The sequence below is a fragment of the Micropterus salmoides genome, unplaced genomic scaffold (assembly GCF_014851395.1).
Source record: "Micropterus salmoides isolate LMB-PRFRI ecotype aquatic unplaced genomic scaffold, ASM1485139v1 Ms_hic_scaffold_12, whole genome shotgun sequence".
Taxonomy (NCBI): Eukaryota; Metazoa; Chordata; class Actinopteri; order Centrarchiformes; family Centrarchidae; genus Micropterus; species Micropterus salmoides.
In genome coordinates this window covers 28,380,690-28,397,760 of record NW_024040263.1, presented here as the reverse complement: position 1 = coordinate 28,397,760, position 17,071 = coordinate 28,380,690, and the positions used below count along the sequence as shown (strand labels likewise).

Below are 17,071 nucleotides of genomic sequence, written 5' to 3'. Positions count from 1 at the left end.
GACAAAGAATCAGGGACAAATTCAGTTGTGCTATACCTGAAAAGATGCTCATGAAGAAAATTATTTTAAAATGGTGCAAATGCAGAGTACATCAGTGTTGTTTGGTATCGGAAATGGAAGACTGACAGTTTAGTTTAAAACATTGATACACTTAGTTTCTGTGCATCATACTGAAAGTTGAACACATGCAGCATGTCGTCTCAGACACACTGTGGTTGCATGTTTGTCATCCAGTTGGTCATTGTATGATATGGTTAATGGTAAATAGACTTATTAAACAGTACTTTTCTGGTCTGACCGCTCAAAGCACTCTACAACACTCACCCATGCCGATTGTTTTGGTTTTATTTGCCCAGGTTATGATATGTCTGCCTCCATCCCAATAAATGGAGGGAAATATGATTTAGTTTGTGTAAATCAAAGCATTAAAAAATGGAAAATGCCAGTTACAGACAACATGCTGTCAGCACTTTCTGTAAGGACTATGATTAATTCAAAGTAACCAGGATATTTTTACCATAGCAAAAAGACACTTACCTCCTTTAGCTTGGGGTGGACAGACCGCAATCTCAAAACCTGGACAAATAAAACCGAAACTATCTGCATCTCTAATACCAATAGACGATGTGGTCATTTGGATCAGATGATCCTTTAAGTCTCAAACCAACAACAGCGTAGTCGGAGAGCGTAAACACATTATATACTCCAAAAGCAACAGTTGTTAAACCTCACATGTACAGCAAGAACACTTATTCTCAGGTATAATGGCAGTGGGAAGCACAACATTTACTACAGTTTTAATGAAACATCGATTTTAGGATAAAAACAAACATGTTTCATTCTCAGTCATTAGTGTCACTGTGCAGTTTGTGTTCGAACACAGGAAAGTAACCTGCTGCAGAAAACACAATCGCACAGTGTTAGACTTTGGGGAAGCAGATTATGTTGTTGCAGGAGTACCACTGCAACTTTTGCGTCAAGAGTCATCTGACTGTTCAGTCCGGTCACAGTAACTTCCCCTTCTGGTTTCTCGGCCTCCTCTCGGTTTCACTCACACGTTACGTCTCATCTGCACGCCTTCTTGTTGAGTGAAGCCAAGCAGGAGACGCTCTCGACAGCCTCTTCACATCGTCGTCGCTTCCTGTGTGCTGGTCCATCAGTTCCTGCTCACTCCTTCTCCTTAAAGCTGAAGTCACAAACCAGAGAAAGATGGTCGGACGGATAGCTAAATGACGGAAGCCTGTTCGGCCCAATCTGTTCCTCGGTGGGCATGTCCAAAACTGCGTCCACTCTCAGTGTGTCCTGACTGTACCAGATGTAGTCCAAAGTGGTACAGCATTCCCCCGTAGGTCGAATCTTCCATGTCGTGTACTCCGGCTCGGTCAAACCGTCTTGGCTGAGTTTCTTATAGGCCGAGTCCAAACCGAGAGGCGACCCGGTGAAACGTCTGTAGACCTCCTCAGTTGGGACTGCGTTGAAATCACCACATATGAGCAGAGAAATGTCGGTGCTAGGGGCGCCTGTGGGCTCACCGGCGTGTTTCTGGACCAGGTTCTGCAGGTGCCGCAGGAGGTCGGCGCCCTGGGCGCTGCGGAGCCACTCCCAGCCAGAACGAGCCTTCAGGTGGGTCACGCACACGCACACGCATCTCCCTGTGCTCCGACAACGTAGCATCGTCACTACAGCAACCTGTGGCGAGAGAGCGGCGTGTTAGACGCTTATGAGGTTTTTGTGTGTCCAAGTGTGGCTCTATTCAGACTCTACCCACCTGATTGGTTGGAATCCTCATGGCAGAGAGGCGTATGCTCACGCTATCCAGGAACTCGTATTGCGACTGATCGAAGAACAGCGCGCAGCCGTCGGGGCCGTTGTTGCCCTCCACATCCAGGCACGGGGACCAGGGTTTAGGACAAAAGTTGCTGCTGTAACCCAGGCCTGCCAGAACCGGCTGGAGGGTGTCATAGTAGTGGTCGACTTCCTGCAGACACAGGATTTGAGGTCGATATGTGAGGATCTCCTCTAAGATGAGGTACTTCCTGCGGGTCCAGCTGAGGGCCTCCAGGGGACACTGGACAAAACTGTCAAGTCCTTCGCCCAGAGCTGAAGGACAGGGGAAAGAGGGACATCTGACTTCAGTATAGAGTTAACCTCGAGCAGCTGCACAATGCGCCGCAGTTTATGTTAGCAAGTGTTCAGTCAGGATATTGTCTTTGCTACAGCTCGGAAATGTTGATGCTTAGAAAAGAACACAAGTTTACATTTCTCAGAATTTTACATAATTAAACATAATATTTTAACATTAAAAAAAGCTTAGCTCGACAGTAAAGAAGTAAACAATGAGACGAAATATGCTAAAATGCTGCATAGTGCTGGACTGAAACAGAGTCAGGTGATAATTACTTGTGGGTTCACGAGTGACCTCTTCTTCATTACACACAGCCATTTCATTAAATTGCTAATATAAAAACATTTATTAGTGCAGCTTTAACTGGCACATAAATGAATGGAAGCAAATGGAGGGAAGGGCCTGATTAACACATATCAGAGCTTATAATCCAGTGTGATGTGATATTAGACTAAAAGCAGTCTACCTTGGGCCAATATGTTCCACTGCATCACCCTGATGGTGCTGCTGGGGGCGCTGTCTCCATCACCGAGGTGAGTGAACTTCCTGTGGAAGCGAGGTGGTCTGTCTCTGAGGGCTTCCTCGCACTGTCGAAGCAGCTCCACTGGATCGGACACCTTGATCTGCTGCAAGACAGACATGACGCTTAACATTTATTTAGCTTCCGGAGGCAGATTACTATACATATCTCCTGTGTCACTCTTTGAAAACTGTACTGTGAACTGAAAAGAATGAGTCACCTGGCAGAAATCTGGATCCAGGTTTACGTCCGCAGGCTGGTGGGGGTCCAGATGGGACGGTGGGAGGGGGAGAGGGGAGCTGCTTCTCAGGGTCTGAGTCAGGGCGCTGTACAGCCTGGTGGCCCCTCCACCCATCGGACACACTGAATAGAAGAACAAGACAAAGATGGTGAGGTGCGTTTGTGGATTGTCAACTCAGATAAGGAGACGACGGAGTGAGCACACCTCACAGCTGCCAGATCATCGGCAGCCGCCTGACTGTGACAAATCCCAGCTTTTTTAAAATCACATGATGACTCAAGTCTTTCTGTTTCATGTCTCAGCATGACTGCTGCTCAGCTCGCCTTTTGTCCCCCTTCAACATCTGTCAGAAATGCAACCTAAAAATAAGACTGCCTCCCAGCGACAGTCACAGACAGACACCGAGTATTATCTCTACCACTGTGGTAGTCCTGTGTTCACTCTTCTTTTGGGTCTGTTGCTGGTGTTGTCAACTCACCAGCAAACCACTTTGCCTGCCATTTGGTGCTGGTTGTGAACAGCGGGAGTTTTAAAGCTTTGTCTGTGAAAAGGTTGTGCCTGAAATGAAGGCTGAAAACAGACAGAACCAAGACATTAAAAGTTTCAGGCCGGAACAATGAGCCTTTACAAACACCGAGTTACTTGATCTGTTGCTAAGAAAAAAATATTGCTTAAAGCTGCTTAAAATGGGATGAATAGACTCTCATGCTCTTGGATACCAAGGTAGCATTTTTATTGGAAAACCACAAAAGGGAGGCAACTTTCAATTTTAAATTGCAGGTTTAAATTGCAGAAGTCACACCATGTTTATAATAAGCACTGTCACACACAGGCACCATCTGTTCCTCTAGCTTCTGCCTCCATGAGTATTTAACATAGTGGTTAGTGAGAACTGTACAGCAGGCCAAACCAAAGTGGGTCAAATTGACTGGTAGTAGAGTCAGTTGTAGGTAGTAAACAATAATTTAAAAGTATACCTTAGCTATTTTGAATCAAATGTTCTAAACAGCATTGGTCAATCATAGTTCATATCAATCATAGTTTTCAGTCCTGTGACATGCGCGGGAATTTGGAGGGCAAAACAACAGACCAACATAGCGACTCACACCGCGAAGATCAAATTTTATTTGGATCACCTCTCAACTTAAGAAAAAGAAAGATAGGAACACAAACTGCAAGTGTTGGCCACTTCCGATCTATGTTACAGCATCCGCTGCTGCATTTCTACCGTTGAAAACCGGCAGGTCCCTGCCGCCGCTCAACTGAAGTAATGTTTGCGTTTACCGTTTGGGAAATCCCTCACCGAACACAGCCCAGGCCTGTCTCCTCCTTGATTAGTGCATCCGAAAGCACAACAACCATCCAGTGTTTTGGCAATGCAAAAGTAACAAACTCAAAGTAATAGTGTGTGACTTGGTTCCTGGTTGCCCTCCAAGGGAGGGTTTTCCTTGGAATGTGAAGTCACGTGAAAACTATGAAATTCATAGTTCTCATTTTCAGCAAGAACATCAACCCCCCACCCCAAATTTGTGTTCCCTAGTTGAGATTTGTGTGCTTTATTCTTTTTTATTAAAGTAGACATTTTAAATGTCAGCTAGAGTCCTAATAGACATTAGTCATTTTACAAACAAACAATGAAGTGCACACTTCTCTGTAATGGTATGTCACAGTTTGCTTCAACAATTTCTGTTCTGCAAGTCTGAAATAAAAATGTTGCACATGTTCATTTACACAAAACTGAGACCGACTTCTACTCTGCTCCTCTAGACCAGGGGGCCTCGTGACAGACATTTCCTAACTGCTTGTCTTAAATTAATTTTCAGGGATACTAAAATTCCTAAACTCATGGCTGTATGTTAAGACTGTACACGAGACTGCCTGTCTTCCCTTCGCACTGGCTAATTAGCTTGCTATGATGGACAAGAAAAGACAGGCCTTCAGTTTTATTATTGATGTGTCTGAGGCATTACTCATGTCGGTGGAGGAGAGGAAAACACACCTTCTTGGGAAGTTTTCTTCCCAATTATTGATAAAGATTTCAAATAGAGTCGCCCCGGCAGTTAATATATACATTAATACATAGTCTGGGAAATTTAAAGCATCATCATGCACTTTTATTTCATTATTTCATTTTTTGAGTAGCCTTTCAATCATAATATGTTGGTGTAGTTCCCTATCTTCAGTGTACTTGCCATATAGACCTAACAACTATGGTGCTGCAGTTTTTGGTGGTTATTTTGAATTTAGCATATGGTCTATGCCTTCCTAACTTAGGATTCTTAACTTTCCTCAGTTAGGACAGTTCTGTAATACCTTAATTTCTATTCTAGGATAAGATTTTTTTTCTCTAAATGCAGTTAGGAAATATCTTTCTGTAATAATAAAAATCCTAAATGCCATCGTTAACTGAGATAAGATAGAATATTAGATTTTCTGTAATGAGGCCCCAGAACTATATGACCATAAATGGAGAGATCAGATCCTGTTGGACCACTGATGTTTAGGATCTGTCCTATTCTCTGTGAGCGAGTGATGACCGGACGTGACCAGAGCAAGCTCCCACTCCTTTCCACACATAAAACAAACTCTGGATAAATTAGATAAACATAAACTGACCTTATCCGCCCTTTGGATTGTAATGGTTATAATTATGTGTACGCTCTAGGTTTCTCCAAATACATGCCAGCACCAGACTGAATATGGTGATTAAATCCTCACTCTGCGCTCCACAGAACCTCATTGTCACTGTAACACCTTCCACCTCTGATCTTTGATTTTGTCAAAATATAACAGATACTGTACATCCCAACATCACCTTGTCTACAGTAAAAGAAAGAATAGCTGCCTCTTACCCATAGTCTCCATCACTGTCCACAGCTATGTCCACTCTGCACTTGAGCAAATTGTCCTTGACGCCTCGTTTTAACACTAACACTACTCGCCCCAACAGACACTGTATGTTAATGTCAGCTAATTTAAGCTTCCTGGCGACGCTGAAAGTGTTTTCACTGCAACAGGAGACAGTGACAGATGCGTTTGTCTCCGTGTGAATGCAGAAATCTGGGAGGGGGAGGGAGAAAGACAGAGAGAGAGAGATTAGGAAGTATCGACGTCATCAGGCCATATGTGGTATTACAGGTCATGTGCTAGTGAGGGAGAGAGGGATATACTGCTCTCTCTCTCTCTCTCTCACTTTGGGCTTGTGTGTGGCAGATATATTGCTGATAGATAAACTGTACTGACTTACACCCTCGCCTGAACATTGAGTAACATGGTTCACAGTCGGTTAATGATTTCTAATATCCTGAACCGCTGTACAACTGCACAACAATGTTCCGATCGCGTGTGTTTTCACAATAATAACTTCCTCAGTTTGCATGTTGTAACAGCACCCAGGTCACATTCGATAACAACTTATCATCACTAATGTTACGTCAGTTCCAAACTGATAGCACTAAAGTGGATAATATTTTGAGCTGGAATCAAATGTGTTCATTGAGATAACTACACTATAAAGCAGCAGTTTCCCAACCTGTGGTTCAAGGCTCCCCTAAGGGGTCGCGGCATAAACATGAGGGTCCATGAGATTTAAGAAAATACATTTCAGCAGCACATAATTCAATAACAACATTACTCTTCAGCTGAACTGCACAGTCCCTATACACATGCAAACTATGTAACACAAGTGGACACTATAACAGTGGTTCCTGAACTGAAATGTCCCAACAACTATTGAATGGATTATCCTAAAATTTAATACAGAAATTCACTTCCCACTCATGATGAATTGTATTAACATTGGCTTTTAATCCTGCGCCATCATCAAGTCAAAATGTCTGTTTGTGCCAATAAGATGTTGAGCATGGTAAACATTGTACCTGATAAACATCAGTATGTTAAGACTGTCATTGTGAGCATGCTGACATTGATTAAGCTCAAATCCACAACCACATTGAGTTGATAGCGTGGCTGTAGACTCAGTCTTGTTCGCATGCGGCCACACGCCGCAGTCAGCAGCAGCGAGACAGGCCTGCAACGTAGACTTTGCGGGTTCAGATTATAAGTGTCTGACAACATTATGGAAAGGATCCCTACAGAGATAGACCTTTTACAAAGCGTAAGATCCTTATAGTTAAACCAGAAAAAGTCACTATATCGCCACCAGACCCGTCACACAATTGTTTTTGTTAGTTTGTGTTATTGTGTGAATTTGTTGTTTTTAAGTCTGGTGGCTTTGACAAGTGCGATATAGTGACTTTTTCTGGTTTAACTATAAGGATAACACAAACTAACAAAAACAACAAAGTCACACAATAACACAAACTAACAGACCAAGGCTGCTGTAAACCAGCAACTCTTGTTTTCTCTTAAAACTACTGTTTTTACTCAATGAAGTTTGGTCACTTTGACAGCAGCAATATAGAAACTGTTTCTGGTTAAACAAAAAGGATCTTATGTTGTCAGACACTTGTAATACCAACGGCTTCAGTGGGCGTACTTTAAAGTGGCCCGCAAGGATTAAGTCACTCACAGCGACATTGTGAAAGTTGAATGAGCACCATGACCCTAACCCTAGGCCCACTGAGACACAGTCATCCAAGTTTCTGAAGAGTGCCCTTTCTCTTGCTCTGGTAGCCTCCGTTTGCCCAGCGCTCTCATTCCACAACTGCATGAACACATTTTCAGTGCGCAGGGCCTCAACACACCGTGTGGCAGCATTCACTATCTGGACGGCTGTTGGAAGGTCCATTTACTCTGAATGTAGCATCCTGTAGAGTGGCTCAAGAACCGACAATAACTTTTAAGGGCATGAAATCTAAACCTGGGATCAGCAACCCTGCTGCCTCCATCTGTGTCCTCTGGAAATGATGCTTAACATAAATCAGCACTTCAGATATATCCTGAAAGGATTTCAGGATGATCTGCACTGTGGCCAGGTGCTCTGTCCAATGCTGTCTGAGTCAACGCTTCAGGATTTCTCTGCTCCGCAGAGGCCCCATCGTAAACTTGGCAGCATATTTTGCCTGTGCTCGGGCCAGCTTTTTTTGTTAGTTCTAAAAAGCTGGAAGTATCTGAGAGACTTTTTGCATCACCTGCGGCAACTGCCAAGAGCCTCTATTTTATGGTGTAGCTTTCATCAACAAACCACAGTTGTGTCTCGGGTTCCATCTATTTTGATTGTGAAAAAAAAAAAGTTACCTTCTTCCTCAACAATATCCTCTGTCACCAGTTTGCTCATCAGTTCTATTATTTCATTTTGAATGTCACAGCGTATGTAAGCAATTTTTGCCATCTCTGGATCTTTTTCGAAGGTATATTCAAACATTGACAAGAATAACCCACTGTCCGAGTGCGCCATACATTCCACGTCATGGCCTCTGACGGCAGAAATGCCAAAACAATGATGGAGCCCATATAATATGTATTGCAAGCCAGCTGATCTTTGTGCACAAGCATTGTGATTTCCAGACTAGTCCCAATGAGCATCTGTATTTCTCTTAAAAGTTTTTTCACACACTAGATGGTCCTTAGAAGAGGTGTCCATTCAGTCCCTTTTGTAAGGCATGTTTCCAGCCTCTGAAGCCTTTTACTGTAAAAGTTAAATCTGATGATGCATGAGCCATAAAGGTGAACAGGATGCAGCATCGCCTTTCACTTAAGTACTCAATGCAGTCTGTTTTGGTACCATGCACTGGCAAAAGTGTGTTTCTTCAGTGAGAAGAGCCGAACTGGAAAACTATCTGTAATGGCAGAAAAGTGATTTTACTCGTATACATGCTGATAATCAACAATTGTGTACTTATACACCTCTGTGGTATTATACAGTTCACTATGCCAGGACAGTGTTTAGGTCAGAGGGGAAAACTGTGGCCTTGTTTTCTTTTAGGAGTACTTAATTGCGTTTATCTACCCCGAGGTCATCTGGAAATACACTGCTTAATTCTCCAAGATGAGGAGGTTAGGTGAAGGGCTGCTAACAGATGCACATAGCTGCTGGTGGCGGAAACGGCAACCAAGGTGCCGGTAGCGGTGGTGGAGGTAAGGGAAGAGGAAATGATTGGAGAGATGGAACAGTGGTAGCTGCACTTGTCCCTGCTGTGGCCGCCGGCTTGGTGGTAACATCAACACAAGCGGCCAAAATGAGTTTCCGCCGTAGGGTGGCTGGGCTCAGCCTTAGAGATATGGTGAGGAGCTCTGACATCCGCAGTGAGCTCGGAGTAGAGCCGCTGCTCCTTTGCACCAAAAGGAGCCAGTTGAGGCTCCTGTTGGAGGTCTTCCATGCACGTCCAACTGGGTGGACATCTCAGGGTTGACCAAGAGCTCACAGGAGGGATTACATATCCCATCTGGCCTGGGAATGCTTTGGGATCCCCCAGTAGGAGCAGGAAAGCCTGCTGCCACCGCGACACAATCCCACATACACAGAAGATAATGGATGGATGGACTAAAGTCAATTTAAAAACTGGTTCAAAAAAAGCTTGCCAAATGTCAACTATTCTGAACCTAAAAATATGCTGAGTGCAAAATATAAAAACGCACATAACCCAGAGGGTTTTTTCTACATGTGTACTTCAGCTGAAGATAATTGGTAATCAGCAGCAAGATGTACTGATGTAGAACTGTGGCACAAAATCTCCTTGGAAGAAGAGTTGTGTTGTAGCATCTATCACACACAGACACAATACTGATTAGTAGAGCAGCCACAGAGAACAGGGACAGATACACTGGTACAGCCTGAATGTACTTAAAATAAAAATAAGTCAGCAACAGTTTCAAATATGATGTGTGATACAGCCTGACCATACCATAGAGCTCAAATGTCACATGGCATAAAAAGAGTTTAAAGCTAAGTTTACTTCATGTTCATGTAGACTTACATTAACTGGAATAAACTGCTGATTCACCTTCTTCTCCACTTGTGCAGCTGCTGCCTGGTTTTTCAGCGGTCTTTCTTTGCCTCTATCTGGTCCTGACAGTGTGCGGCACAGACGCAGTGAATGTTCCTCTCTGTGCATGTGTGTTTTTGTTCCGAGGGAAGTGGTTGGTTGCTTGACCCTCTCGCTGCAGGGCAAGGTCACGGCACAGAGAAACCTGGTACCTGCTGCCATCTGCTGGTAGGAGCCACACAGGGACCAAAGTGTCGAACTTCATACAGCAAGTCTGAAAAGAAACAAAAGTTGACGGTCGTTATTCCGTGGGTTTAATTATATTTACAACCTGATGGATTTGACAGGCAGCAGATAATATAGTCTTCAATCTTGCCCATTGATTTTCTTTTCAGTTTTAAAAGATAAAGAAATTTCAATAAACAATTATATTTTAAATAGTAAAACACAGGAAATGCAGTGGCTCTCACAATTAGTACACATTTGTGGAATTACTCTACAAAAGAAAAAGAGCGAACATGTCAGTAAGTTGTTAAATAAATATGTTATAAAGAAATGCAAAAACCCACTACCATTGTTACGCATTATAATGTATTCATGGCATTCATAGAGGAGAAATCACCCAAAAGTTTGGGTTTACTTAGTAAAGTTGCCAAAAAGGTGTTTCAAGACCTGTCACACCACTGACACGGAGCATTACAACAGGGTATGAAATTAAAGTAATGCACTTTGTCTTACATTTAGAGCAGTCTGCTGCTAAGTGCAAGTGTAGTTGGCTTGTGAAATCTTAAACAATTGTTTCAATAGAGGCTGGAAGATGACAACAGCTGTTGTATGTATCAAACACTGTGTATATGAGAAATCATGGGTCTTGTAAATAAGTCATAGTGGCAACAGTGACTTCATACTTTTCTAATGTTTTACTGGCTTACATTTAACTTTTAAAAGTGGACAGCAACCCTTTCAGGTGAGCGTGTTGGGACATAGATATTCCATATAAGGCCTCTATTAAAAAAAAACTGAGATCTGAATTGATTGTATCTGTCCAAGTTGCCTTGTTGTCAGACATTCTGCTAAATTACTGCAGTCCAAATTGTGATTTACTGTAGTGAACTGTGTGTCAAAAGTACAAAACTAACTGAGCAATATTTACAGCAGAGATTTTGACTTGTCATAGTAGGTAAAGCACAGGTTTTACTACTAACATTAAAACGGGACATGTTCAGTTGTCCACAACACCAAGTCCCTGATAATTAAATCAACTAAATGGAATTCTGAAGTCATCGATTTGATTATTTATACCTGTGCTTTTGCTACTGTGACTTGTCGAAATGTCTTCTGTGAAAAAGTCTGAAGGGAAATTACAAATTATAAACGAACTCATACAGTGTGAAGAATGATTTGAAATTCCACTTCAACCAGTTTTGTCCATCTTAAAATAAACCATGTTCAATTTCTGTGTCCCTAAAATTGACTGATATCCAACAAAATTTACCACAGATTATATTTGTGGTTTCACAGCAGACACTTGCTGATGTGTACACATGTCTACCCCAACGACTGCACCTCAAGAGACCCATCTGTCAAACTCCTGAAGTTCGCTAACAACACAACGGTCATCGGCCTCATCCGGGACGGTGACGAGTCGGCCTACAGACGGGAGGTTGATCAGCTGGCTCTATCGTGCGGTCAGAACAACCTGGAGTTTAACACGCTCAAAACTGTGGAGATGACCGTGGACTTCAGGAGGAGCCCCCCACTCTGCCCCCCATCACCATCCTAAACACCCCTGTGTCTGCTGTGGAATCCTTCAGGTTTCTGGGATCCACTATATCCCAGGACCTGAAGTGGGAGCCCAACACTGACACCATCATCAAGAAGGCTCAGCAGAGGACGTACTTCCTGCGTCAGCTCAGGAAGCTCAACCTGCCTAAGGAGCTGCTGATCCAGTTCTATGCAGCCATTATCCAGTCTGTTCTCTGCACCTCCATCACTGTCTGGTTTGGATCTGCCACCAAAAAGGACAGGAACAGAAAAAATAATCGGTGCCAACCTGCCCTCCATTCAGGACTTATACATTTGCAGAGTCATGAAACGGGCAGGAAACATCACTGCAGATCCATCTCACCCCGGACACAACCTGTTCCAGCTCCTCCCCTCTGGTAGGCGCTACAGAGCACTGTACGCCAAAACCAACACACAGAAGCAGTTTCTTCCCACAAGCCATCACTCTGACGAACAGCTGATTTCTGACTCACAGTGTCAGGAACAATTCCTGTGCAACAACACAGTAGCTCTGTCTCTAATCAGCACCTGTTTACTGGTTTCCACTTATTATTTATTTATTCACCATTCTCTATTTCAGCGCTGTTCATACTATGTCATATTGTATATACTGTATACCAATACACCTACCTCAGGTCATAAGGTCTTATTTATTTTTTCCAGCATCCTTTGCACTATGCTCCATCACACTGTGTACATGTATGTGTACCTGTATATCATATCCACCTTCAACATTGTGTCTGATTTTATTTTATTATTATTTTTTTATTATTGTGTTATGGTATTTTTGTACGAGTAAGCACATCGTGAGCAATGTACAATCCTGAGTCGAATTCCTTGTATGTGTACACATACCTGGCAATAAAGCGGATTCTGATTCTGATGTGTCATTGCAGGAAAGGCACAGGTGGAACTCATAACATTAACAATAGCTCTGTTCTTAAGGCAATGCAGAAATGAGTCATGTGATTAGTGACACCTGTGTTTGACAAGTCAAAATAGTGTATAGTTTGGATGCTCCTATCTGAAGTCTACTCAGGAGAGATGCATTCAAAACTGAATTTCAACCATTTGGAATATTTTTATGTATACAAGCCTGCATTAAAAATAAACTAATAGCCATGACGTCATATCATCGTGTTGCTGTGAGCTTTATTTAAAAGTTATTACAAATGAATATCAACTTTGAGTTTTCCTTGCATGTAGTTTAACTGAATTCACAGACACGACAGGTCAGCATACATGAATTGAAGAGACACTAATCAACTCAACTCTGCTGTTCTACAGCTGTTTTATCTCCCAGTCGTTTGCTGAAATTTAACATTTGTTGGTGTAGGAGTGTGCTGACATGGCCCAACTGTTGTCTCCTGGTCTTCAGGTGGTTCAACATGGCATTCATAGATCCCAACAGAACGCCATCGCTGCTCTGACAGTCCTGCGTTACCAACAAGTCCCCTCTCCATGCTTCCTGTAAACTCTCAAACAAGGCCTTTATGTCCTGTCTGAGCTGGTGGGTCTCCTGCCAGCATCTGTCTTTGTTCTCCCTGGCCCTGCTAACACCCTCTGTCATCTCTCTGATACGGAGATGCAGCCTGCTGTTTTCCACACTGACCTGCTCCAGTTTCACGGTATTGTCATAGATGCTCATCTCTACAGCTCTCAGCTCTGAGGCCTGCCTGTCGAGAGTATCCATGTAACTTCCCCGCAGCTCCTCCAGCTGGGCCTTCATATCCTCTCTGGGCTGAAGCAGGGAGCTGGTGTTCATCTTCAGCTCCTCAATCGACAGCTCGAGATCTTCCCTCTTCCCCCTCAGCTCGGAGACCAGCGTTTTCAACCCCTCGTGCCTGGACTGCTCTTCGTTCCACTTTTCCTCCACCTCCCTCAGCATCTCCTCTTTCTCCTCCACCTCCCTCTGCTTCTCGCCGGTGCTCCTCATGACGCTCTCGGTCTCTGCAGTGCACCGCTCGATCTCCTGATGGCGTTGGGTCTCCTGTTGGTTGTACTCCGCCTCACACTGGGTCACATGGCTCATCAGCAAGTCAGCATCAGCGCTCTTGGGCAGACTTCGCTGGAGAGTGGCCTCCTCGTGTCGAAGTTCCTGGTATCTCCGCCTGGTGTGGCTGATGTCAGAGGTCATTCTCGCCACGTGCTCGTCCTGCTTCCTCTTTGTCTCCTCCAGGAGCCTCCTTAGCCGCCTCTCCTCCTCCTCCAAATGGCTGACGTTCTTTTTCTTCTCATCCACGTTACCACACATCTCTTCCTTATTGCTCTCAAACACGCGCTTGTTGATAGTGCCGGCTTCCAGGAGTTCTCCGATCTGCTTGTCCATCTCTTTGACCTCCTTGCTGTATTTAACAATGGAGGTGATGCACTCCTCCAGCTGCAGCTTGGACCGCTCCAGCTGCTGCAAGACGTGGAAATGCTCTGCCCTTACATCGTTCTCCTCATCGCGCTGCTGCTTGAATATCTCATAGATTTGAGCCAGGGCGTCTTGATAGAGCAATCTTGATGGTCGACCCTCCTCTATTTTGCCTTCCACTGTTGCAATTTCCTCTTTAAGAAGCTGCACGGCAACCCTGAAGGCTTCAACTAAGTCACACAGCTCCTTCTTCATCGTTTCTCGCTGTTGACTCGAATCTTTTTGCTTCTGGGTCTCCTCCTCCAGCCGTTTCTCCCACTGGCACCGAGATGCTGTCAGTTTTCGTGTACTACTCTCCAGCTTGGCCACCTGAAGCATGAGCTCGCCCAGGTGCCCATGTGTTTCCTGTTTCTTGTCGTTAACGCTGTTCAGCTCTCTTCTGCGCCGCCTGATCTCTTGCTTCTGCTGCTTAATTTCCTCCTCGACCTGTTGCGCTTCTCCAGCCAGGTTGTCTTTTATCACAGTGAAGGCCTCTCTCTCCAGCGCCACGTTTTGGCGCAGTGTTTTTTTGTCCTGTTCGACAGCAGCGATGCAGGACTTCATCTCCTCTACCTGCTCCCGTGTCTGATCCAGGTGCAGCTGCAAGTCATACTTTAAGGTGATATGATCATTCAGAACAGCAATGATCTCTTCATGTTCAGCCTTCACCTGCTCTCGCTCTGGGTACAGTGCTTCATTTTGGCTGCAGATGTCGTCCTGCCACTTCACAGTGGCTTCATGGAGCTGAGAAACTGTGTTGAGCTCCATATGCAGCTGCTCTATCTCCTCGACATTGGACTCCCGGGCTGCTGCTATGTCAGCCATGATTTCCTGGCTCATTCTTTGTCTTATGTTGTTAATTTGGTGTCTTAGCTTGCTGTTTTCTATGGTTTCCACTTCTAAATGTTCCCGAGCAGCTCGTCTGTCCCCCTCCAGCTCAGTGATGGCAGCAGTTATCTCTGTCAGATGGAGGCTGGCTTCAGGTGAGAAGCTTATTCCCTCCTCTTTCAGCTGCTTGTCCAGTTCCTTCAAATGCTCGAGAGCAACCATGACGGCCGGGCAGTCCGGGACCAGACAAGAAGCCATTTGTTTTTTTATTCGTTAATGTGGCTGCGGTTTGAAGTTCCGGTAGTTTCTACACCACCGATAACTCGTGAGTGGGGTCGCCATGGCAACACCTGCCCGAGAAGAAGACGGCATGCTACGGCAAGTCAGCGAGGCCAAACGGCTGTGAGCAGTGGCTAACCAAAAGCTAACCGCAGCCACGTGAAAACCAAGCAACTGCTGTCACTAGGTTGTAACTTAGCGCAAGGAAGTCAGCTAAAGCTAGAAGAAGTCGGGTGACCTTTTGTATTTGAAGCATGAAAGGAAACGTTTGTTAGAAGTCGTGCGAGAGAGCCTGTCGCGACTTCTCTTTTGAAAAAGAGAAATACATTCTGAAGGCTTTAGTGTTTAACTCACCTGAAATATGTAGCAGCAGTACCCGAGCAGACATTTAGGAACAACTTGCTGTTTCACAGCATCTGTGTTGGAGCGAGCAACACAACTAATCATGCTCACTTGGGATGACAACTTCTTCTTCTTCTGTTCCTTTCCGGCAGACCAGGCACTGTTAGTGCATTGCTGCCTCCCACTGGTGCTGGAGACAGTCTACATTAAGGCTCCTCCTGGCCTGTAGTTTCCAATACAGGCCTGCAGATTTTAGGAATTAGTTCCAATACTCTCTCTTTTTGATTAGGATCAGAGTTTTCAAAGATAGTAGTTCAACTCGCAGATCAACAGACTCCTTTCCTCAGCATATCTCAGACAGTGCATGATGATATGTTTGACCGACTCCTCTACTCCACATTCTTGACACTTGCTTGTCCCTGTGTTTCCCCACCAGAAACAGTCAACTTGCCAGCTTGCAATGACCCAATCTTAATCGGGCCAACTTAATTTGATCCATCTGTGGCAAGTTCATTATATTATATTTTCCCTACCTAAACTTTCCCAAGCAGCCTCATCAGCAGCCTCATTACCCTCGACCCCCACATGTGCTGGAACCCACAGGAAACCCACACTACACCCCCGCCTCTCTAGCCTATAAACCACTGTTAAAATTTCCCTGACTAAGTCTGACCTAGCCCCATCTCTTTCTCCCGCCATCAAGCCAGACAGTGAATCAGAGCAAATAACGGCTTTCTCACTCTTTCTAAACACTTTGCTAGCAAAGAGACTGTAGGGAGAGCTGCCGATCCATATGCAAGAGACCCATAATCAAAAACTGATCTTATTATAGCTTTATAAATCATCAGCATAAGCTTCCTGTCTGCACCCCAAGAACATCCAGCCAAACACCTCATAATATTGATAACCTTTCCACACTTATTTACCATTCTACCTACATGTTCTTAAGACTTAAGTCTATGATCCTCTTCCTGCCCAAAACCATATACTTTGTTTTTGTCAATGATAACCTAAAGCCCCACTTCTCACTTCAAGCCGGCACCTTGTCCAAAGCCCACTGCATCTGTTTAAATAAATGCCCAGTATTACGGCCTCTTTTCAACATTGCTCCATCATCTACGAACAAAGATCCCTGAAATCCACTCCCTACCTCATCGATCATATTATTGACCATTATATTGAACAGGACTGGACTGATGACGCTACCCTGTGGAGTCCCATTATTTACAATCACAGGGTCAGAAAAGCTCCCTCCCACTCTTACCTGGATACTCCATAGCCTCTGAAAGTCCTTAATCCAATTAATCATTCTACCCTGAATCCCTGCATCATACAGCTTAATGACTACTCCTTCTTTCCACAACATATCTTAAGCCTTTTGTATATCAAAAAATATTTTACAAGGGCTTTCTTGATATTGTCGTCCAACACTAAAACTGAGTCCATAGTTCCACGACCAAGTCTGAAGCCATTGTGACAAGTGGAGAAAAAAACTTTCTTTTCTAATCTATATACCAATCTGTCAGTAACCATCCTTTCCACAATCTTACAAATGACAGCTGTGAGTGCAATTGGCCTATATGATCCATGGCTTTCAGCTTCCTTACCGGGTTTTAAAATTGGCACAATAACTGCATGTTTCCATTCAGCTGGAATCGATCCTTCC

At 44.2% G+C, this 17,071-nt stretch overlaps 2 protein-coding genes across 5 annotated transcripts; both read right to left on the bottom strand.

Moving 5' to 3' along the window:
• Positions 1-265: 265 nt before the first annotated feature.
• Positions 266-15,568, bottom strand: LOC119899704 (nocturnin-like). Of its 4 annotated transcripts, none has more exons than XM_038714379.1 (7): positions 15,418-15,568; positions 9,765-10,047; positions 5,739-5,946; positions 2,866-3,008; positions 2,592-2,748; positions 1,769-2,100; positions 266-1,689 (listed from the first exon to the last, which is right to left on the bottom strand). In XM_038714379.1, exons 3-7 carry the CDS (start codon positions 5,749-5,751, stop codon positions 1,168-1,170), a joined length of 1,167 nt encoding a protein of 388 aa, XP_038570307.1. In that variant the 5' UTR covers positions 5,752-5,946; positions 9,765-10,047; positions 15,418-15,568; the 3' UTR covers positions 266-1,167. The 4 variants fall into 4 exon arrangements, with proteins under 4 accessions (XP_038570307.1, XP_038570306.1, XP_038570308.1 ...); XM_038714378.1 differs by having other exon boundaries at positions 2,592-2,751; positions 15,418-15,567; XM_038714380.1 differs by lacking the exon at positions 5,739-5,946 and having other exon boundaries at positions 2,592-2,751; positions 15,418-15,567.
• Positions 12,826-15,006, bottom strand: LOC119899927 (coiled-coil domain-containing protein 175-like). The gene has a single exon (XM_038714753.1). The coding sequence runs from the start codon at positions 15,004-15,006 to the stop codon at positions 12,826-12,828; it is 2,181 nt and encodes a 726-aa protein (XP_038570681.1).
• Positions 15,569-17,071: the final 1,503 nt, after the last annotated feature.